At 46.2% G+C, this 24,176-nt stretch overlaps 1 protein-coding gene across 2 annotated transcripts in view; it reads right to left on the bottom strand.

The window, feature by feature from the left end:
• Nucleotides 1–24,176, bottom strand: part of LOC139268253 (apoptosis-inducing factor 3) — a 160,382-nt gene that overhangs the window by 13,425 nt on the left and 122,781 nt on the right. For both annotated transcript variants that reach the window (XM_070886303.1, XM_070886301.1), the window contains exon 17: nucleotides 1,536–1,634. In XM_070886303.1, the coding sequence (XP_070742404.1) occupies nucleotides 1,536–1,634 (99 nt within the window). The remainder of the gene's footprint in view (nucleotides 1–1,535; nucleotides 1,635–24,176) is intronic.

Here is a 24,176-nt window from a genome sequence, read left to right as displayed (position 1 = left end):
TTATCTACCTTGAGTTCTGTTAATTGTTCGAGAACCAATTCCTTTCCCACAGTTATCTCCACCAGTTGTTGTGCATCCTCCTTTAGTACACCTACTGTCTCACTTCCACCACTGTAAAAACCATTACAGCGTATTTATTGATGATCTCTGTCATACCTTCAACCTCCATAACAAGATTGAAATATCATCTCAGCCATCTCACCATCTCCTGCTTTACTTTTACGCATATTACAGGTCAATCTTCACCTGTGTCTTTTTTTATTTGCCCCCCAACCCCTCTTCACTTTGTTCTACCCCTGTTTAAATGTTGTTCATTTTTCCAGTTCTGATAACCATCTAACAGCTTTATTCTATATGTTACAGGAAAGAGATGGCCTGAAACATAGGCCCGGAGTTTGCGTTGTGAACAAGGTGAGGTAACATTGCTCACCGTTTTTATGGAATGAATTGGACAGCAACTTCCGGAGTCCGGACATGCGCAGTTACACGCGTGAAACCGGAATCTGCGGTCTGAGTTACCCTGCTCCTCCACAGGCTGCGCTGTAATAGTACATCGCTGATAGACCCGGCATTGAAATCCATGCAAGGGTGTGAAGTTGCTGTACCTACCCATCGCTACCCACTAAACACGGCGGAAAAAGTATGGGCTGGTGCATTCAGGTGTAAGTGAATTTTTAACACAGTGATCAATCAGAATTACCATCAAACAACTCTGGCCCATAAAATTTAATTTTACAAGTGTGGAGTCTCATTCCTTCAGAATTTAATTAGTGTTGGAGACTTTAAAAAAATAAAAAAATATTTTTTTAATTACTTTTTGTGTCTGTCTCTTTTATCTTTTAATCCCATCTTTCTTTCCTTCTCTTTATTTTGCTTTCTGTACATGATTTAAATATAATTTCTACATCCTGGTTTAGACTCTGCGTGTCTCAGTGGGATTCTTCACTCTGATTGGTTGCCCTGCTCATACACGCCACAGATCCCCTGTAGAGGGCGCTGCGCTGGTTCAGACGCCCGATGAAAGCAAGTTGCCGCTCAAAAGCCTGTGAAAAGTCTGGGCCACTGGGCAGCGAGGTGACCATAACATCCAGGCAATTTTCTATCTTAATTGTTGGTCTTGATTTTATAATAAGTAGAATCTGATTTTTGATTGTTGGAAGTGCATTCTGGTTTTGGTGCAGTGGATTCTGAAATCCTTCGGGACCAGTTACACAGATTCCGATTAGGTAGCAACAAGAGAATGGGTTCAATCCCCCCCACCCACTCTGCGTTCAGTCGGACAGGCTTCGGTTCTTTCCCCGGAGGAGGGAATGCCGTCAGACCAATCTGCAACAATTTTTAATTTTTCACAATCTCTTGTCAATTATTTACTAAAATAGATGAACATGGAGTGACTATAAACAGAATCGCCAAATGGATCGTGAAAACAAAAGTGAAGTGTGAGTTGCTTGGGATTAACGAGAGGTGAACACGACCTTCCCCAGGCTCTAACTCCAGTAAGAGGGGAGAAAGCTCCCGTTCCAGGGTGGCTTTACCTGCGTAGCGAATGCTTTTCCCGAACATGGCGGTCCAGAAGTACGGCACTGTGTTAATCTCTATTCCTTTTCCCAGGATGTTGAGGGCAGCTATTCGACCTGGGTAAAGACATGACATAGGAACAGCTAGTTAGTATACTGGAGTGATGCTGTGCGTTGCACCTACAGAAACCAGATTTCCATCATGTCTCAATCTGCACACAATCATAGAAGCAGGCAGCACAGAAGGAGGCCATTCAGTCCAACTGGTTTATGCCAGTACCCCTCTTCATCTCACCCTGTCAGCAGAACCTTCCATTCCTTTCCCCCTTGTGTATTTATCTAGCTTCTCCTTAAATGCAGCGATGCTATTCGCTTTAACTATTCCATGTGGCAGTGAGTTCCACACTCTAATCACTCTCTGGGTAAAGATGTTTCTCCTGGATTCCTTATTGGGGATCATAGAATCATAAGCCATTCGGGCCATCGGGCCCATGCTGGTTCTTTGAAAGAGCTATCCAATGAGTCTCACTCCACGCCCCCCACCTACCCTCTCTTTCCCATAGCCCTGCAAAATGTCCTTTTTTTTAAAAAAAAAAAAGTATATATCCAATTGCCTTTTGAAAGTTATTTTCAGGCAGTGCATTCCAGGTCACAACAACAATCGTTCATCCTCGTGAGCCAGAGGTGTTCTTGCACAGCTGAGACAGTGGAAATTACAGAGCGTGCAGAGAACAGGTTAATCTATGCTGACACTCCAGTGCAGTAATGAGGGAGCGCTGCATTGTCAGAGGTGCTGTCTTTCAGATGAGACTTTACAGCAAGGCCCTGTCTGCCCTCTCAGGTGGATGTAAAAGATCCCATTCCACTATTCGAAGAGGAGCCGGGGAGTTCTCCCCTTTTCTTGGCCAATATTCATCCTTCAACTAACATAACCAAACAGATTATTTGTCTGTTGTCACATTACTGTGTGTGGGATCTTGCTGTGCGTAGATTGACTGCTGTGTTCTCTACAGTACAACAGTGTACCTGAAATGTACTTCATTGGCTGTAAAAATGCTTTGGGACGTCCCGCGGTTGTGGAAGGTGCTATGTTAATGCAAGTCTTTATCTTTTTTTCAGATAGTGGGGCACAGGGATGTCTCAGCTAGGTAACCTGGTAACCATCATTCCCACTGTAGCAGGCGGGTTTGAGAGACAGGCAGACCAGGTGCAAGCCTGAAGCCAGTGGTTCAGGAGCTGGTACTCCAACCTCAAGAACACTGGGCCATAACTAACCCACAGCTTCAGTCTGTATGTAACAGGACAGAGATGAAGACATGCCATATAGAAACCAAACTGGAAATAAAAATGACCTGTACAGGAGCCTGTGTCATGGTATACAGCCACCGTACATGTACCGTATAAATGGGTAAAAGGGGACAATTCATTCCTTTATGGTAGTGTTTAGCTCATATATGTGTCAACGTCAGCGCTGTACAGGCAACAGATGGTAGTAGGGCCCAGGCTTACACCAGTCATCATCATTGGCAGTCCCTCGGAGTCGAGGAAGACTTGCTTCCACTCTAAAAGTGAGTTCTCAGGTGACTGAGGAGTCCAATGCAGGACCTACAGTCTTTGTCACAGGTGTGGCAGACTGTAGTTGAAGGAAAGGGTGGGTGAGGAGTCTGGGTTGACGCACGCTCCTTCCGCTGTCTACGCTTGGTTTCTGCTTGTTCTCAGCGATGGTACTCAAGGTGCTCAGCGCCCTCCTGGATGCTCTTCCTCCATTTTGGGCCGTCGTGGGCCAGGGATTCCCAGGAGTCGGTGGGGATGTTGCAGTTTATCAAGGAGGCTTTGAGGGTGTCCTTGAAACGTTTCCTCTGCCAACCTGGGGCTTGCTTGTACCAGCGCTGCCCAACCCACACTGTGAACACAAAATCTTCCTGATTTAGCTCTTTTCCTGTCACGTGGCAGAAAATTGCACTGATTAGTAGCAATAAGGAAATCATAGGTGGTCCCTCAGATCGAGGATGACTTGCTTCCACACCTAAAAGGGATGAGTTCACAGATGTTTCAATGAAGGACCTAATATTCCAGGTCCCAAACTACATATTGAAGGGTGGAAGATGCCTCTGCGTGGATTTTTTTTAACATGTGGTGGCCGTTGCACACCAGCCACCACACGGGCTTGACAGAGTAGGTCTTGGTCCAGTGGCAAGGCGACTGGAGACCAGCTCTGCTGCACGGACCTAATGCGCACACATATCGCAGTGTGGGCTACCCCATGCTGCCCCTAGGCCCTCGCCTCTTCTGGACCCCGATCATGTCGCTCTGCAATCTTTCGCCACTCCTGCGCCCTGACATCATCGCTCCTGCTGTACCTGGCCACGCTCCAATCAGCGACCTGGGTTATGGTGATATCTAATCCAGTCGCCCTTTTCACAGCCGTAGCCCTCCTGCACCAGCTCGTGCTGCCCCCTGGCATGGTCCGACCTGCCAATGATGTTCCTATGCAAGTCGGGGCCGCCACGCTGGTTCCAGGGCCGCTGCTCTCCACTCCTTTTAAGACCCCGACCTGCCGCAGGTGTTCCCACGCAGGTTTGAGCCTTAATAAGGAAATAGTGGAGCAGTAAATGGTTAAACTGGAACAAGAAACTTGGAAGAAGTGAAGCGTGATTCGATGTAACTCAATCAGTCCATTGATTTCAATAAAAGATCGCCCCTTCTATTTCTGCACCATCTAAAACCTAATCAGTGTTGTAAGGAAACAGTAAAATTCTTTATATTAACTTTAGGTTTTAAGTGAGTTTCTTTTAGAAGGCTGTAAATATCAGTTTTATTTCCTGTGAAATGTTCAGGGGGAAGTAAATTTACTAAGAGACTTTAGCTGATAAGTGCATCAAGTTACATTGAGTCTATTAGGTCATTCAGCCCAACTGGTCTATGTCATCATTCTTGCTCCACATGAGCCTCTTGTGTAGCTGCAGCAGGGAGAGAAGGCAAAAAAGTAGAAAGAAATCGAAAGGTGACATCACAGCCAAGGGGGTAAGTGATTGGCTGGTAAGTAGTTTTTCTTTTTCTTTTCTTTATCAGTAAGTAACCTTTTAGCCTTGTTGTTGCCAAATTAAGTTGATCTAGGGATTAAGACATGGCAGGAGAGCTCGGACACGTGTTATGCTCCTCCTGTACTATGTGTGAAGTCAGGGACGCTTCCGGTGTCCCTGACGATGACGTGTGCGGGAAGTGTATCCGGCTGCAGCTCCTGACGGACCGCATTGCGGCACTAGAACTGCGGGTGGATTCACTCTGGAGCATGCACAATGCTGGGAATGACGTGAATAGCACGTTTAGTGAGTTGGTCTTACTGCAGGTAAAGGTTTCACAGCCAGATAGGGAATGGGTGACCAACAGGAAGAGCAGTGAAAGGAAGGTAGTGCAGGGATCCCCTGCGCTCATCCCCCTGCAAAACAGATACACCGCTTTGGGTACTGTTGGGGGGGATGACCCACCAGGGAAGGGCAGCAGTGGCCAAGTTCATGGCACCATGGGTGGCTCTGCAGCACAGGAGGGCAGGAAAAAGAGTGGGAGAGCTATAATGATAGGGGATTCAATTGTAAGGGGAATAGATAGACATTTCTGCGGCCGCAACCGAGACTCCAGGATGGTATGTTGCCTCCCTGGTGCTGCAGAGAGCAAAATTCACCATAACCCCCAGTTTGGGCTCATTCAAAAGGAAATTTAATTTGGGACTATCTACCGAAAAGTTTGGAACTCTAAAGTGCTTATGGAAGAAACTACGAACTTTAATAGAGTTATGAAATTTTACAAGACAAATTCAAGCCTGTGGGCGGACCTCGGGAACAAAGGAAGCCCACTTGATTATTGGAGCTGTCTGGGTGTGAGGACTGAGGTAACCTGTCTGAAAGAAAGAATATTTGGAAATCGTCCTCCACAAGAGACATTACCATCACAGTATCACCCAGAGATAGCTCCCCATCAACATAGGTCTGGACAAACCATTTTCAGCATATACATCACAAAGAGGCCCAATCCAGCCTGTATGTGAAAGACTAAGCACAAAAGGACATTGCAATTACCAAACTAATATTTCTATCAGGAAACAGTTTTTCGAAAATCAACCCACCCAAGACATATCAACTTTAACGAACCCAACAAAATATTACAAAGAAGAACCAAGCCCGCCAAAATTATACAAAGGATTGTGAACAGATTGGGTGGCAAGATTAGAACACTGAAATCGTATAACTGCCCATGTTTTCAACAGAGATTAGAGAGACGAGAATACGAAGAGAGAGAGTGGTGGAGAGAGGTGGTCGCTACTACCTCATCAAGACAAGGAGAGAAACCAACGTGACAGTTGTAAAACTAACTTCTCCAGAAGGAAGAACATCACCATCTACCATTAACTATCAAAAGGATTGGTAAGCATAAGTCCCTGCCCTGGAGCCTAACCTAGCTAGAATTAGGTATTGGGAGGTGGGAGGTATAATTTTACTGCAACCCCCTTTGAATGTGTAATTATTAGAGTGATTTTAAGTTTGACCTTGTACCTTTCCTTCTATTGTTCTTTATTAGAGTGATTGTAAGTTTGGCCATGTATTTTCTTACTAGAGCAATAAGTCTGTATTACTTTGAATGTAATAAAAACAAAGTTCTTTGCATCAAACCAGTGTCCTCTGCACTTTTGTCACACCCCACAAATAAATCCAGAGTACAGAACCCAAGGGAGGGGAGCGATTCGAAACCGCTCAAGTTGGTCAGAAGGGAACCTGACCCCCCCTCATAGAGACCACAAACATCCCCCCTGCCCCCGCAGCCCTTACAGTGCAAGGGTCACGGATGTCTCGGAGCGGGTGCAGGGCATTCTGAAAAGGGAGGGTGAACAGCCAGTTGTCATGGTGCATATAGGTACCAACGATATCGGTAAAAAATGGGATGAGGTCCTCCCCTACAAGACGAATTTAGGGAGCTAGGAGCTAAATTAAAAAGTAGGACTTCAAAAGTAGTAATCTCAGGATTGCTACCAGTGCCACGTGCTAGTCAGAGTAGGAATCGCAGAATAGCTCAGATGAATACGTGGCTTGAGGAGTGGTGCAGTAGGGAGAGATTCAAATTCCTGGGACATTGGAACCGATTCTGGGGGAGGTGGGACCAGTACAAACCGGATGGTCTGCACCTGGGCAGGACCGGAAACCAATGTCCTAGAGGGAGTATTTGCTAGTGCTGTTGGGGAGGAGTTAAACTAATACGGCAGGGGGATGGGAACCTATGCAGTGAGACAGAGGAAAATAGAATGGGGGCAGAAGCAAAAGATAGAAAGAAGAAAAGTAAAATTGGAGGGCAGAGATACATAAGGCAAAAAGCAAAAAGGGCCACATTACAGCAAAATTCTAAAGGGGCTGAGTGTGTTAGAAAGACAAGCCTGAAGGCTCTGTGCCTCAATGCAAGGAGTATTCGGAATAAGGTGGACGAATTAACTGCAGATAGCAGTTAACGGGTATGGTGTAATTGGCATCACGGAGACATGGCTCCAGGGTGATGAAGGCTGGGAACTCAACATCCAGGGGTATTCTACATTTAGGAAGGATAGACAGAAAGGAAAAGGAGGTGGGGTGGCATTGCTGGTTAAAGAGGAAATTAATGCAATAGTAAGAAAGGACATTAGCTTGGATGATGTAGAATCGGAATGGGTGGAGCTGCGGAATACCAAGGGGCAGAAAACGCTAGTGGGAGTTGTGTACAGACCATCAAACAGTAGTAGTAAGGTTGGGGACAGCATCAAACAAGAAATTAGGGATGCATGCAATAAAGGTACAGCAGTTATCATGGGGTGACTTTAATCTACGTATTGATTGGGCTAACCAAACTGGTAGCAATGTGTTGGAGGAGGATTTCCTGGAGTGTATTAGGGATGGTTTTCCAGACCAATATATCGAGGAACCAACCAGGGAGCTGGCCATCATAGACTGGGTGATATGTAATGAAAAAGGACTAATTAGTAATCTTGCTGTGCGAGACCCCTTGGGGAAGAGTGACCATAACATGGTAGAATTCTTTATTAGGATGGAGAGTGACACAGTTAATTCAGAAACTAGGGTCCTGAACTTAAGGAAAGGTAACTTCGATGGTTTGAGGCATGAATTGGCTAGATTACACTGGCAAATGATACTTAAAGGGTTGACAGTGGATAGGCAATGGCAAACATTTAAAGATCACATGGATGAACTTCAGCAATTGTACATCCCTATCTGGCGTAAAAATAAAACGGGGAAGGTGGCTCAACCGTGGCTAACAAGGGAAATTAAGGATAGTGTTAAATCCAAGGAAGAGGCATATAAATTGGCCAGAAAAAGCCTCAAACCTGAGGACTGGGAGAAATTTAGAATTCAGCAGAGGAGGACAAAGGTTTAATTAAGAGGGGGAAAATAGAGTACGAGAAGAAGCTTGCCGGGAACATAAAAACTGACTGCAAAAGCTTCTATAGATATGTGAAGACAAACGTAGGTCCCTTGCAGTTGGATTCAGGTGAATTAATAATGGGGAACAAAGAAATGGCAGACCAATTGAACAAATACTTTGGTTCTGTCTTCACAAAGGATGACACAAATTACCTTCCAGAAGTACTAGGGGACTGAGGGTCTAGTGAGAAGGAGGAACTAAAGGATATCCTTATTAGGCGGGAAATTGTGTTAGGGAAATTGATGGGATTGAAGGCTGATAAATCCCCGGGACCTGATAGTCTGCATCCCAGAGTACTTAAGGAAGTGGCCTTAGAAATAGTGGATGCATTGGTGATCATTTTCCAACAGTCTATCGACTCTGGATAAGTTCCTATGGATTGGAGGGTAGCTAATGTAACACTACTTTTTAAAAAGGGAGGGAGAGAGAAAGCGAGTAATTATAGACCAGTTAACCTGACATCAGTGCTGGGGAAAATGTTGGAATCAATTATTAAGGATGAAATAGCAGCGCATTTGGAAAGCAATGACAGAATTGGTCCAAGTCAGCATGGATTTATGAAGGGGAAATCATGCTTGACAAATCTGGAATTTTTTGAGGATGTAACTAGTAGAGTGGACAAGGGAGAACCAGTGGATGTGGTGTATTTGGACTTTCAAAAGGATTTTGACAAGGTCCCACACAAGAGATTGGTGTGCAAAATCAAAGCACATGATATTGGGGGTAATATACTGATGTGGATAGAGAACTGGTTGGCAGACAGGAAGCAGAGAGTCGGGATAAACGGGTCCTTTTCAGAATGGCAGGCAGTGACTAGTGGAGTGCTACAGGGCTCAGTGCTGGGGCCCCAGCTCTTTGCAATATACATCAATGATTTGGATGAAGGAATTGAGTGTAATATCTCCAAGTTTGCAGATGACACTAAACTGGGTGGCGATGTGAGCTGTGAGGGGGATGATAAGAGTCTGCAGGGTGACTTGGACAAGTTAGGTGAGTGGGCAAATGCATGGCAGATGCAGTATAATGTGGATAAATGTGAGGTTATCCACTTTGGGGGCAAAAATGTGAAGCCAGAATATTATCTGAATGGTGGCAGATTAGGAAAAGGGGAGTTGCAACGAGACCTGGGTGTCATGGTTCATCAGTCATTGAAAGTTGGCATACAGGTACAGCAGGTGGCAAAGAAGGCAAATGGTATGATGTCCTTCATAGCTAGGGGATTTGAGTATAGGAGCAAGGAGATCTTACTGCAGTTGTACAGGGCCTTGGTGAGGCCTCACATGGAATATTGTGTTCAGTTTTGGTCTCCTAATCTGAGGAAGGACGTTCTTGCTATTGAGGGAGTGCAGCGAAGGTTCACCAGACTGATTCCCGGGATGGCTGGACTGACATATGAGGAGAGACTGGATCAACTGGGCCTTTATACATTGGAGTTTAAGAAGGATGAGAGGGGATCTCATAGAAACATACAAGATTCTGATGGGACGGGACAGGTTAGATGCGCGTGGATTGTTCCTGATGTTGGGGAAATCCACAACCAGGGGACACAGTCTTAGGATAAGGGATAGGCCATTTAGGACCGAGATGAGGAGAAACTTCTTCACTCAGAGAGTTGTTAACCTGTGGAATTCCCTGCCGCAGACAGTTGTTGTTGCCAGTTCATTAGATATATTCAAGAGGGAGTTAGATATGGCCCTTATGGCTAAGGGGATCAAGGGGTATGGAGAGAAAGCAGGTAAGGGGTACTGAGGGAATGATTCGCCATGATCTTATTGAATGGTGGTGCAGACTCGAAGGGCCGAATGGCCTACTCCTGCACCTATGTTTCAATGTTTCTATGTTTCTTCCCACCCCTCTCCATCTCACCCTATCAGCATACCCTTCTATTCCTTCCTCCCTTATGTGCTTTTCTAGTTTCCCCTTAAATGCATTTATGCTATTTGCCTTAACTTCTCCTGTGGTAGAACGTTCCACATCCTTACACACTCTGGATAAAAACTTTTCTCCTGAATTCCCTATTGGATTTATTAGTTATTATCTTCTAATTATGGCCTCTATTTTTGGTCTCCACCACAAGTGAAAACATCTCTATGTCTACCCTATCAAATCCTTTCATTAAGCTTAACGACCTCTATTAAGTCACCCCTCAGCCTTCTCTTTTCTAGATAAAAAATCCTGAGCCTGTTCAATCTTTCATGATACTTGTCGTGTTTGTAACTACAATGTAACACCACTGTATTACTGTATACACTCAACACAGATGCACACCTTGACCACAGGGGGTAAACTTGTGGGAGACACTCCTTACCTGATCACTCAGGTATACAAGGGGAGGTCCCACGCAGGGTCATCACTTCTGGAGTGCTGAATAAAGAGTTTAGGTCACTGAGTGGCCTTGTCCCTGGAATGTGCCTCGTGTGGTTTCATGCTGTAGAGTAAGGACTTTACCATTGGCGACGAGAAACGGGAATTCACGACCCATGAGAAAGGCCACCTGTAGCACAAATGAACGGCACTGTGCTTGGGAAGACTGGGCCAATTTTGTTGAGAGGCTTCAGCAGACTGGCTGGGGGATGCAGCGGCCGACAAGCGTCGGGCTCATCTTTTGACCAGCTGCGGGCCAAAGACTTATGCGCTCATGAAAGACTTACTGGCACCCGAAAAGCCGTCGGACAAAACCTTTGAAGAGCTTAGCAAGTTGATTGGGGAACACCTCAAGCCGGTGAGCAGCATACACATGGCTCGACACAGATTCTACACCCAACGACGTCGTGAAGGACAGAGCATACCGGACTTTGTAGCAGACCTCAGGCGCTTGGCCAGCCTCTGTAAGTTCACAGACGCCTGCAGGGGGAAGATGCTAAGGGACTTCTTTATCGAGGGTAGCGGTCATGCGGGAATTTTTCGCAAGTTAATTGAGACCAAGGACTTGACCTTGGAAGCTGCGGCATTGTTGGTTCAGACTTTTATGGCGAGGGAGGAAGAGACGAAAATGATTTACGCGCGCAATTCTGCCTCCAATGCGGCGATGGATCAACGTCCTCAATGCTACTCAGAGCCCCGCGGGCAGGCAGGGGCAGTCCGAAATTCATCAGGCAGTAATAGACCCCAGAGTAGGAACTCAACAGAGACAATGGCAGGCTGAACAGACGTTCACGCCATCACAGTGGACAATGCGGCCCGGGATGGGGCCATTGACATCAACTAATAGGGTACTTAAGAGCAGTCAGAGGGACAGTCAGCGCGGAATTCCTGGCAACAGCCCTTTTGTCCCCAACAATGGAAACTTTAACTCGCGCTGGAGGTGTGGGGGAAAACACTCAGCCAGATCTTGCAGATTCCAACAGTTTGTCTGCAGAGACTGCAATCTCAGTGGCCATTTAGCTCGTATGTGCTGAAAGCCTGCAACCAGACTGATATATGAGGCAGATGGACCAGAAGAGGGTTCTGTGAGGCAGGATGACATTTGGGGCAAATCGATGGACGCCGAGGTGTCGAATATTCACAGTTCATACACCAAAACGTCACCAATGATGATGAGGGTTTTATTGAACGGTATCCCAGTACGCATAGAGCTGGACCCGGGGGCCAGCCAGTCACTCATGGGTGTTCAACAATTCGAGAAGCTATGGCTACTCAAAGCCAGTAGACCCAAATTAGAACGTATCGAGACACAATTAAGAACTTACACCAAAGAAATAATTCCGGTGCTAGGTAGTGCAATGTTGACTGTCACGCACGATGGCTTAGTGAACCGGCTGCTGCTCTGGATTGTCCCGGGCAATGGTCCCGCACTGTTGGGGAGGAGCTGGTTCGCCAAGATGAACTGGAAAGGGGGGGATGTTCACGCAACGTCCTCGGTGGAGTGAAGCTCGTGCTCACAAGTCCTACAACAATTCGAGTCACTTTTCCAACCGGACATTGGGACTTTCAAAGGCTCAAAAGTAGTGATACACATCACCTCAGATGCCAGGCCAGTGCACCACAAAGCCAGAGCGGTGCCGTATGTGATGCGGGAGAAAATGGAGAGCGAATTGGACTGGCTATTGTGAGAGGGCATCATCTCGCCTGTTGAATTCAGCGACTGGGCGAGCTCCATCGTCCCCGTTCTTAAAGCGGATGGCTCTGTCAGGATCTGTGGCGACTACAAGGCCACCATCAATCGGGTGTCCTTACAAGACCAATACCCGCTCCCAAGAGCAGAGGACCTCTTTGCCACCCTGGCAGGTGGCAAGCTGTTCACCAAGTTGGACCTCACTTCAGCCTATATGACCCAGGAACTGGCCGACGAATCTAAACTACTGACCACCATCACCACGCACAAGGGACTGTTTATTTATAACAGGTGTCCGTTTGCCATTTGATCAGCGGCCGCGATTTTTCAACGCAACATGGAAAGCCTGCTTAAATCCATCCCTGGAACGATCGTATTCCAGGACGACATCCTCATCACTGGTCGAGACACTGAGGAACATCTCCACAACCTGGAGGAGGTGCTACGCCGACTGGACCGGGTAGGCCTGCGACTCAAGAAGTCTAAATGTGTGTTCTTAGCTCCTGAGGTTGAGTTTCTGGGCAGGAGGGTTGCTGTAGATTGGATTCGGCCCACCGAATCCAAAACAGAGGCGATTCGACGAGCACCCAGGTCCTGCAACACATCGGAGCTGCGTTCATTCCTGGGACTGTTGAGCTATTTCGAGAACTTTCTGCCAAACTTGAGCATGCTGTTGGAGCTGCTATATGTGCTCCTGCGTAAGGGTTGTGATTGATTTTGGGGTGATTGTCAGGAACGGGCTTTTGATCGGGGGTGAGACCTACTGTGTTCAAACAAGCTATTGACCCTGTACGACCCTTGCAAAAGTTTAGTTCTGACATGTGATGCAGCATCCTATGGGGTTGGGTGTGTGTTGCAGCAGGGTAATGCTGAGGGTCAGCTACAACCTGTGGCTTATGCCTCCAGGTCGCTCTCTCAAGCAGAACGGGGCTATGGGATGGTTGAGAAGGAAGCGCTCGCATGTGTCTATGGTGTAAAGAAAATTAATCAGTACCTCTTTGGTAGGAAGTTTGAATTAGAGACGGACCATAAGCCACTCACATCCCTGTTGTCAGACAGCAAGGCTGTCAATGCCAACGCATCAGCTCGCATACAGCGATGGGCTCTCACGCTAGCGGCCAATGACTTCTCCATCTGGCACTGGCCCAGCACTGAAAATTGCGCTGATGTGCTGTGGATGATTTTGACAGTGCAGGCTTCCCCTATCACAGCCTGCCAGATCAAAATCTGGACAAACAGAGATCCCCTCCTATCCCTGATTAAGAAATGTGTCCTGACTAGGGATTGGGCGCCCGCACACGGAGCATGCCCTGAGGAGGTCAGACCATTCCATAGACGGATGGATGAGTTCTCCATCCAAGCTGACTGCCTACTATGGGGCAGCTGGGTAGTCATGCCCCAGAAGGCAGGGAGGCGTTCATCAGGGAACTCCACAGCGAGCACCCAGGCATTGTGATGATGAAGGCCATTGTCCGGTCACACGTTTAGTGGCCCGGAATTGACTCAGACCTGGAACACTGTGTTCGCAGGTGCACGACATGTGCCCAGCTGGGTAATGCCCCCAGGGAGGCCCCGCTCAGCCCGTGGCCCTGGCCCACTAAGCCATGGTCACGCATTCACGTTGACTACGCAGGCCCGTTCATGGGGAAGATGTTCCTTATCGTTGTAGATGCGTACTCGAAATGGATCAAGTGCATCATCCTGAATTCATGGACGTCATCCACCACCGTGAAAAGTCTACGTGCGATCTTCGCAACCCATGGCTTGCCGAACATCCTGGTTAGTGATAATGGCCCGTGTTTCACAAGCTATGAATTCTGGGAGTTTATGTCGGGCAATGGCATTAACCACGTCAGGACTGCGCCGTTCAAACCGGCCTCCAATGGCCAGGCGGAACATGCAGTCCAAATCGTTAAGCAAGGGATGCTCGCGATTCAAGGACCCTCCCTACAATGCTGCCTATCACGCCTCCTGCTGGCCTATAGGTCCCGCCTGCACTCGCTCACGGGGATCCCGCCCACAGAGCTACCCATGAAATGGACACTCAAAACTTGGTTGTCCCTCATCCACCCAGTCCTGACCGACACAGTTGAGGGCAAGCGTAAGGCACAAAACAAGTACCATGACTGTAATTCGAGGGGGAGATGTATAGAAATAAATTATCTTGTATTCGTCCTCAATCACGTCATGGGGCCCAAATGGCTCGAGGGTACCGTAATTGACAAAGAAGGGAATAGGATCATTGTGGTAAAACTCAACAAGTAAAAAAAAGGTTCAGCAATGACATGGAAGAACCTGAAGAGCATGAGATGGAGCTCACACTACCGCCAGTGAACGTGCAACAAAAGCAATCAGAGGAATGCACAGTTCCTGAGGTCAGCCCGGACAGGCCGGAATCACCACAGGTGACAGGCACTCACGTAAGTGTCCAACAACCAGAGCCCCAACTGCGACGCTCCACGAGGGAGCGCAGACCACCTGAAAGACTCAACCTATGATCCCAATAAGACTTTGAGTGGGGGGGGGGGGGAAGGTGATGTCATGTTTGTAACCACAATGTAACACCACTGTATTACTGTATACACTCAACACAGATGCACACCTTGACCACAGGGGGTGAACTTGTGGGAGACACTCCTTACCTGATCACTCAGGTATATAAAGGGAGGTCCCAAGCAGGATCATCACTTCTGGAGTGCTGAATAAAGAGTTAAGGTCACTGAGTGGCCTTGTCCCTGGAATGTGCCTCGTGTGGTTTCATGCTGTAGAGTAAGAACTTTACAATACTTATAACCTCTCAGTTCTGGTATCATCCTTGTGAATCTTTTTTACACCTTTTCTAGTGCCTCTATATCATTTTTATCATATAGAGACCAGGAATGTTCACAGTACTCCAAGTGTGGTCTAACCAAGGTCTATATCAATTTAACATGACTTTCCTGCTTTTCAATTCTATCCCTCTAGAAATGAACTCGAGTGCTTGGTTTGCCTTTTTATGAACTTATTAAACTGCATCACTAATTTTAGTGATTTCTATATCTGTACCCCTAAACCTCTTTGCTCCTCTACCCCATTATCCGAGCAGTATGTGGCCTCTGTATTCTTCCTACCAAAATATACCACTTCACACTTATCTATACTAAAATTCATTTGTCTATTAAACACTCATTCTGCAAGTTATTAATTTCTTCCTGCATTCTTCCTGTGTATTAACTACACTCCTCAATTTGGTGTTATCTGCAAATTTTGTAATTGTACTAACAATTCCAGAGTCCAAATTGTTAATGTAAATTGTGAACAACAGTGGTCCTAGCACTAATCCCTCTAGAACTCCACTTCCCACCTTTTCCCTGACTGAGTAGCTACCTTTAACCCCTGTTCTCTGTCTTCTGTTTTGTAGCCAGCTTGCTATCCATTCTGCTACTTGTTTCATAAAGTGCAACATCCCCACCGGCACCTGGGAATCCCTGGCCCAAGACTGCCCAAAGCTGAGCACCTCGAGTCTCGTCGCCGAGAACATGCAGAAATCAAGTGCAGGAAGCGGAAAGAGCGTGCGGCAAACCAGACTCCCCACCCACCCTTTCCTTCAACCGCTGTTTGTCCGACCTGTGACAGAGACTGTAATTCCTGTATTGGACTGTACAGTCACCTGAGAACTCACTTTTAGAGTCTTCCTCGATTTCAAGGGACTGCCTATGATGATGATATGATGATGTGCCCTGACTCCACATGTTCTGATCATAGTCATGAGTCTCCTATGTGGTACCTTAGCGAAGGCCTTTTGAAAATCCAAATATATTACATCTACTGCATTACCCTTGCCTACTCTTTCTGTTACTTCTTCAAGAATTCAGTAAGGTTGGTCAAGCATGATCTTCCCTTTTGAAATCCATGCTTACCACTCTTATTATATTTTCAGTTTCTAGTTTTTCATTACACCTTTGAGTAAAGATTCCATTATCTTTCCTACCCGTGATGTTAAGCTAACTGGTCTGTAGTTCTCGTTTTAATTACATGAATAATATTAGCTATCCACCAGTCCCCTGGCACTATTCCCTTTTCTAATATATATATAAAATAGTGCCTCTGCTATCTCTTCCCTAACATCTTTTAATATGGGTGGATGCAATCCATCCAGACCATGGGTGTAATTCTCTCTAAGTTTGCTTAGCTTGTCAATTATCTCCCCCTCCCTTTCCATCTTAACTGTCTTTAATAAAGGAATATATAATGTCAAGAAATATATAATGTCATGCTTACCTTGTTCGTCTCCCTGGTAAATACGGAGACAAAATAACTATTCAATATTTCTGTCATTTTATTGTCATTACCTGTGAGTTAAGTTTGTGCTTTTCTTAATGGTCCTACTCCTACCCTGAATTTTCCTTTCTGTGTCTGTAAAATACTATAAGAAAGTTGACCGTTTTCCCATCAGGCCTTGCCTGTTTATGGCAAATTAAAATGTCCTTGTAACGTACAGCTGAGCTTGCAGCTTATTGTTTGGGGATACACTCTGAAAGCAAAGAGCACCGACAGAGAAAGCTGTCGGGGGCACCGCGTGGCAGATCAAAGATTTTTGGAGCTAAATTTGGCTGGAGGTGCGGAGATCGGTTGTGCGCACTTTGGTTACGCACTTAGGACGGGTTGGCAGCAGCGGGGCGGAAGTGAGGACCGCCGTAAAAACCCCCGAGATGAATTTCGCTAGCAGCGGCCATTTCACCGCAAATCGGCGGCACTGGACTCTGCTGCTTGGCCGCCGCTTTCTGGCGGTAAGGGGCCTTTTCGGGAGGCTGAATTTCTGCCCTAGGGTGTGATCAGCTCATGATCCAGGGTGGTCAGGCTGTATAATTGCTTACTGTAGTACTAATACTACTAATGTTAGCTTTAATAAACTTAATCTTTGTACAGACTCTGGCTTTTGCTTTGTAGTCACAAGCTTATAAAGTGGCATTCCTGGGTGGGCAGTGAGTGACGTAACCTCCCGTACGACAATTACGTTGCCGTTAGCATTGATAGCAGGGACATTATTGAATCAGAATGAAATCTGAGATATGGGTGGGCTGATACAAGGAGAGTATTGATAGGGAACAAGTACAGTTACTATCCTCACAGCAGAGTCAAGGTGAGACTGTGGGGGTGGAAAAAAATAAGCTGGCAGAAATGGAGGAGTCAGCGTGTATGATGGTTGAGAAAAGTAGAAGGTTTGTTCAGATTAAAATAGGGATGTTGTGCAGTAGTTTGTAAGGAAGGTAATACTGTGAAAGAACTGGGGGATCGCATAAAACAACTGGTTAAAGATAAGAGAATGAGAGAGGATGCCTGGAAGGCAGCAGTAATGCTGTCCCAAACACAGGAACTAGCACGGCTGTGACTAGAGCTGCAGCAGTCAAAAAATGAAACTGTTTAACTGCACATGGTATCAAGAAACAGCTGAATGTATTGGATACAGCAAAGGGTAAGGGCCTCCACAACACCCTGGCTGTCGTACTGAAGATTTGTGCTCCAGAACTAGCCACACCTGTAGCCAAGCTGTTCCAGTACAGCTACAACACTGGCATCTACCCGACAAAGTGAAAAATTGCCCAGGTATGTCCTGTTCACAAAATGCAGGACAAATCCAATCCGACCAGCATAGTGATGGATGGTGTCACTGATACTGCTATCAGGCAGAACTTGCTGACCAATAACCTGCTCACTGATGCTCAGTTTGGGTTCCTCCAGGACCACTCGGCTCCAGACATAATTTGGTCCAAACATGGACAAAAGAGCTGAATTCCAGAAATGAGGTGAGAGTGACTGCCCTTGACATCAAGGCAGCATTTGACCGAATGTGGCATCAAGGAGCCCTAGTAAAATTGAAGTCAATGGGAATCAGGGGAAAATTCTCCACTAGCTGGAGTCATACCTAGCACAAAGGAAGAAAGTTGTGGTTGTTGGAGGTCAATCATCTCAGCCCAAGGACACTGCTGCAGGAGTTCTTCAGGGCAGTGTCCAAGGCCCAACCATCTTCAGCTGCTTTATTAATGAAATTCCCTCCATCATAAGGTCGCAGGTGGGGATATTCGCTGATGATTGCACAGTGTTCAGTTCCATTTGTAATTCATCAGAAAATGAAGCAGTCCATGCCCGCATGCAACAAGCCCTGGACGACATTCAAGCTTGGGTTGATAAGTGACAAGTAACATTTGTGCCACACAAATGCCAGGCAATGACTATCTTCAACAAGAGAAAGTCTAACCACCGCCCCTTGACATTCAATGGCATTACCATCATCGAATCTCCCACCAGTAACATCCTGGGAGTCACCATTGACCAGACACTTAACTGGTCCAGCCATATAAATACTGTGGCTACAAGAGCAGGTCAGAGGCTGGGTATTTTGTGGCGAGTGTCTCACCTCCTGACTCCCCAAAGCCTTTCCATCATTGACAAGGTACAAGTCAGGAGTTTGATGGAATATTCTCCACTTGTCTGGATGAGTGCAGCTCCAAATTCAAGAAACTCAACATCACCCAGGACAAAGTAGTCCGCTTGATTTTATCCCATCCACCACCTTAAACATTCACTCCCTCCACCATTGCTTCACCGTGTCTGCAGTGCATACCATCTACAAGATGCATGGTGGCAACTCGCCAAGGCTTCTTCAACAGCACCTCCCAAACCCACAACCTCTACCACCGAGAATGACATGGGCAGCAGGTGCATGGGAACACCACCACCTGCAAGTTCCCCTCCAAGTCACACACCATCCTGACTTGGAACTATATCACCATTCCTTCACCGGCGCTGGGTCAAAATCCTGGAACTCCCTCCCTAACAACACTGTGGGAGTACCTTCACCACACGGACTGCAGCGGTTCAAGAAGGCAGCTCACCACCACCTTCTCAAGAGCATTTAGGATGGGCAATAAATGCTGGCCTTGCCAGCGGTGCCCACATCCCATGAATGAATAAAAGAAAATTACACGGACCCAGGAGGACAGTAGGGCATTGCAGGAACAGGTGACTAAACAGAAGCAGAGTGAGGATGTACTGCAGGACGGCGTGGTACACCCGCAATAAATATGGCCAGTCAGACTCGCAAAAAAACAGAAATGAAAGTCAAGAATGAGGATTTCGGATTGAGGGTAGACAAACAGAAGAGCAAGTTGGACGAGCTGGCCACTGTATTATGGCAGATAGGATCGGGCAGCGACAGGTGTGGAAGCTAGCCTCGCTGCCTGCTGACAGATTATAAATGATGCAAGGGAACGGATTAAATCGCACAAGGGCATGGTCTATGTGGTTAGTGTAAAGAAGGAGGTTAACATCAGACAGTCTGTGAAAGAGTTGCATAAAAAACTTTGGGTTACACACTTGAGGTGCAACAAAAGGGTTAGGAGAAAGAGAGAGAAGTTACAAGCTGCTTTCTACAGAATTTCTTTTGCTTGAAAGTCTCTCTTAAAAATGTGTCTGAGTGATGTTCGTTTTCAGTGTCAAATCCACACTCTTAAAAATAAGACTTGAACAAAAAAAAAATTCGTAGACTATTGATAAAGGGTTAATTTGTACTTTGGAACAAAAAGTAGTCTTGGGCCCAAGTTTCGGGCCGCGCCTAGAACGGTGCAGCCCCGACCTGGACGCCCGTTTTTCGCGCCACAAAGTGCGCCTAAAAAAAACTTACAGATTCTCCGGCTCCCTGCTGGTCCTCTGGAATCGGGCGCGGCGCAGCACGAGCTGTAGGGGGCGGAGCTAGGTCCCTGTGCTGCAAACAGTGCCGGGACCTCTGCACATGCGCGCTACAGTGGGCGCGCATGTGCAGTAGCTCCAGGAGCCCAAAACTGTGTGGGAGGGGCCCGAACCACGCAGCCCCTAGCCGAATGGCCTCACTGGGGCTGCGTGCATAAGGCTGCCTCCCACGCCCAGCTCCTGCTCCCCTCGACCCGACCTGTGCTCCCGGCCCCGGACCCAACCCAACGCCACCTACCTGTAAATCTGGTGCTGGGGACGGGCCCTGCCCGAAGTCTTGCCCCGGGCCCGGCCCGTTCAGCCTCCCTCCCCCTTCTCCTTTCCCCCCCCCTTCTCCTTTACCCCCCCTTCTCCTTCCCCCCTTTCCTTTCCTCCCCCCTCTTCTCCTTTACCCCCCTTCTCCTTCCCCCTTTCCTTTCCTTTCTCCCCTTCTCTTTCCCCTTCCCCTCTCCCCCCCTTTCCCCTTCCCCTCTCCCCCCCTTTCCCCTTCCCCTCTCCCCCCCCTCTCCCCCCCTTTCCCTTCCCCTCTCCCCCCCTTTCCCTCTCCCCCCCTTTCCCTCTCCCCCCCTTTCCCTCTCCCCCCTCTCCCCTTCTCCTCCCCTCTCCCCTTCTCCTCCCCCCTTTCCCCTTCTCCTCCCCCCTTCTCTCCCCCTTCCCCTTCTCCCCCTTCCCTCCCCCTTCTCCCCCATCCCTCCCCCATCCCTCCCTCCCTCCCTCTACCCCCCTCCTCCCCCTCCCATTGCTGTCAGAAACACAGACACTGACAGACATAGAGGGACACACACAGACAGACAGAGAGATAGAGACACTGACAGAGACACACTGGGGGGGGGGGGGGCATCCCAGAACGCTGTTGGAAGGCTCCCGGTGCTGCAGTCGGTAAGTAGAAAATGTTTTATTTATTGATTTAAAAAAAAATTATTTCTTATCAATTTTTTTTGATTGATTTATTGGTTGATTTATTGATGTTTTTATCATTTATTATTGATGATGGCTCTTTATTTGTAAAACTGAAGTGTTTAATGTTTGTAAACTTCCCTTTAAACCACACCCCCGCCCATTCCCTAGGCCTGATTTGTAACCTACGCCTGATTTTCTAAAGTGTAGACAAGGTTTTTTCGAGCGTACAAAAATCTTCACTTACTCCATTCTAAGTTAGTTTGGAGTAAGTTTTCACTGCCGAAACTTTGAAAAAAGCCGGACACGCCCCCTTTTGAAAAGAAAATTCTGTTCCAAAGTGAAACTGTTCTAACTGACTAGAACTGGAGCAAACTAAATGCCGAGAATTTGAATTTCTAAGATACTCTGTTCTACACCAGTTGCTCCAAAAAATCAGGAGCAACTGAGGCCGAAACTTGGGCCCCTTATTTCCGGCACACGCAAGATGGGCCGAATGACCTCGTTCTGTGCTGTATCAGTCTATGATTAGGGACTAAGAATGGCGATAACAGATTTCGAAACTCCCAGCTGGAAGGGAGGGTGGACGAGCTAGAACGGAGTAATAATAAATTGCAGGCTGCAATCAAAGTGATGGCTGGACCAATGCAGACTGCATGCGAGTTTCAGACTTCGAATCAATACAGAATGAGATTAAATAGCAAACAGCAGAATTTGAAAACTTGTTTAAGTGAAAATGGATAAATGAGTCTATGATGGAATAAAGAAAGAGAAAGGTCAGGATCCTGTCTTTTTTTTACTGTTCTACAGAAGTTCTTTTGTTTTCAGTCTCTTTAAAAACCTTGTGCGAATGTTTCTGTGTCACTGGCTGTGGCTCCTTTTTCGAGGTGTTTTGTCTTTAGTTTAAGATATTGGTCTGAATTTAATTGGATTTGTTGAGGTCAACGTATTGTGGCCACAGTGAAATTCTGGTTATTGTAAATTGTTCTGGGCATGAGATTATCACAATAAAAATTTGCATTTTTGAATTTCTGACCCATGCCAAAGACTCAATCATGTGAGGTGATTCAGATTGTTTACTCGTCTTGGTTGTACTGGATTGTAATAACTGGCAGCAAACTGGCAGCACCATTTGATCTTGTGATTGACTGTGGTGGAAGCAAAGTGCCCGGGCGAGGAAACGAATGGTGAAATGTTACAGCATGGAGATTGACATGGCCTGACTTCAAGCAGTGAAATGTTAGTAATGATCCTCAAGGCTCAACAGGAGGGAGAGGTGACAAAGTTGACCATTGCCAGTTGACCATTTTCCCATCAGGCCCACCTCTTTACAGCAAGTTAAAATGTCCTTACGACATATGGCTGAGCTTGCAGTTTATTGTTTGTGACAAAACTGAGCTTGCTGCAAGAAGCAGACATGTACAGATAACAGAATACTATTCAGGGCCAAGGGCAGTGTGTGTGTAATTAGACCCCGGCAGAGTGGTACAATTATAGGGCGCGTGGCCAGTGGTTTTTAGAGCTCTCGTGGTGCCCGGATCTTTTCGCGATTCCAGGGTATCCAGGTTGTATAATTGCCTACTGTTATCAGTCTAATACTGTTAATATTAGCTTTAATAAACATGGAACCTTTATATCTGGACTCTGACTTTTGCATAGTAGTTGCAAGCGTACAAAAACTTTACTATTTCTTTTTATAGTCCTTGATAATTACATTTGGTACATACGAACAATGACGGACAGGTAAAGACCTTCTGGCTCATCGAGTCTGTCCTACACAATTGCGAAACTTTGTGTATCACAACTTATACACTCCACCCCACCCCAAACCATGTCATTTTCTGGGAGAGGCAAAAAAAAGATTAAAAACCCAGGACAATTTGGGGAAAAAAATCTGGGAAATTCCAGATGTTTGCGTGCTTGTAGTTCCGCTTTGTTTTCCTAATTGTTTTTTTTATCTTATTTCTCTTCATATTCCCTTTTGTTTTGTCATGCTCTCCTTTATTGTCTATGTTGCTAGAGAATGCCTTTTTCTTTAGTTTCAATTTTGCCATTATCTCTATATTCATCCATGGTGTTTCATTATTAGCTAGTCTGTTCTTGTTTTTTTAGCAGAATATATTTCTCCTGAACTCTATTGATCACCATTTTAAATATTTCCCACTGCTGTTCTATTTCTTTGTATGTCAATATTTCTATCCAGTTTATCTACGCTTGCAACTACTATGCAAAAGTCAGAGTCCAGATATAAAGGTTCCATGTTTATTAAAGCTAATATTAACAGTATTAGACTGATAACAGTAGGCAATTATACAACCTGGATACCCTGGAATCGTGAATAGATCCGGGCACCATTCCATTCTCATCCCCTCAAAATTAGTTTTATTCTAAACTATTACTCTGGTCTTTGTCTTACATATGTTTTTCTCAGTTCTTATTTTAAATGTTATTACGTTATGCATGCTATTGCCTAAATGTTCTCGTATGCTTACTTCTCTACAAGTCCACGTCAGGAACTTGAGCTCAAAAATCTAGGCTGACACTCCAGTGCAGTACTGAGGGAGTGCGGCACTATTGGAGGTGCTGTCTTTTGGATGAGACGTTAAACTGAGGCCTCGTTTCCCTCATAGGTGGACATAGAAGTTCCCATGGCACTACTGCAAAGAAGAGTAGGGGAGTTAACCTGGAGTCCTGGCCAATATTGATTCCTCAATCAACATAACAAAAAAAGATTAACTGATCATTATCACATTGCTGTTTGTGGGAGCTTGCTGAGCACAAATTGTCTGCCGCATTTCGCACATTACAACAGTGACACTTCAAAAGTACTTCATTGGCTGCAAAGTGCTTGGGGGTGTCCGGTGGTTGTGAAAGGCACTATACAAACGCAAGTCTTTCTTTCTTTGTCTGCACTGGTTCATTTCCCATTACTGGATCCAGTAGTGATTCCTCTCTTGTTGGGCTTCATACGTATGGGTTTAGAAAGGAGTCCTGAACACCCTGTAAAAGCACTGTTCCCTTTCCCCTTTCCCTACCTCTTCTTCACAGTTTATTTGGGTGCAGTTGAAAACTCTCGTGGTTATTATTCAAAGTTTCTTTTACAAATTTCATAGGCTTGCTTACATATTTCCTCCTCCACATCCCTTCCACTATTTGGTGGTCTGTAGAATACCCCTATTAATATGATGAATCCTTTCTTATCCTTTGTTTCAATCCATATGGATCCTGTTTCCATGTCGGTTATGTTCTTTTTTTCTATTGCCATTATAATGACTCCAATTATTACAGCTACCCTCCCCCACCCCCCACCCCCGCGTCCCGCATCTTCCTTCACTAAGCTTTTTAAATATGTCCAATCCTGCAATATTTAACTATCAGTCCTGTTCTTTTCTTACAAGCTTTCTTTGTTCCAGCCTCATAGATATCTCAGTTGTGCTGCTAGAGATTAACTCCGCCAAGGACATATCTGTGTAAGGCAAATGATAACACATCTGTAGGAGAGTCTTGGGCTTTCATAACTG

This window comes from Pristiophorus japonicus, chromosome 8, assembly GCF_044704955.1.
Source record: "Pristiophorus japonicus isolate sPriJap1 chromosome 8, sPriJap1.hap1, whole genome shotgun sequence".
Lineage (NCBI taxonomy): Eukaryota > Metazoa > Chordata > Chondrichthyes > Pristiophoridae > Pristiophorus > Pristiophorus japonicus.
Note: the sequence above shows the minus strand (reverse complement) of the source record. Positions and strands in the feature narration are given on the sequence as shown.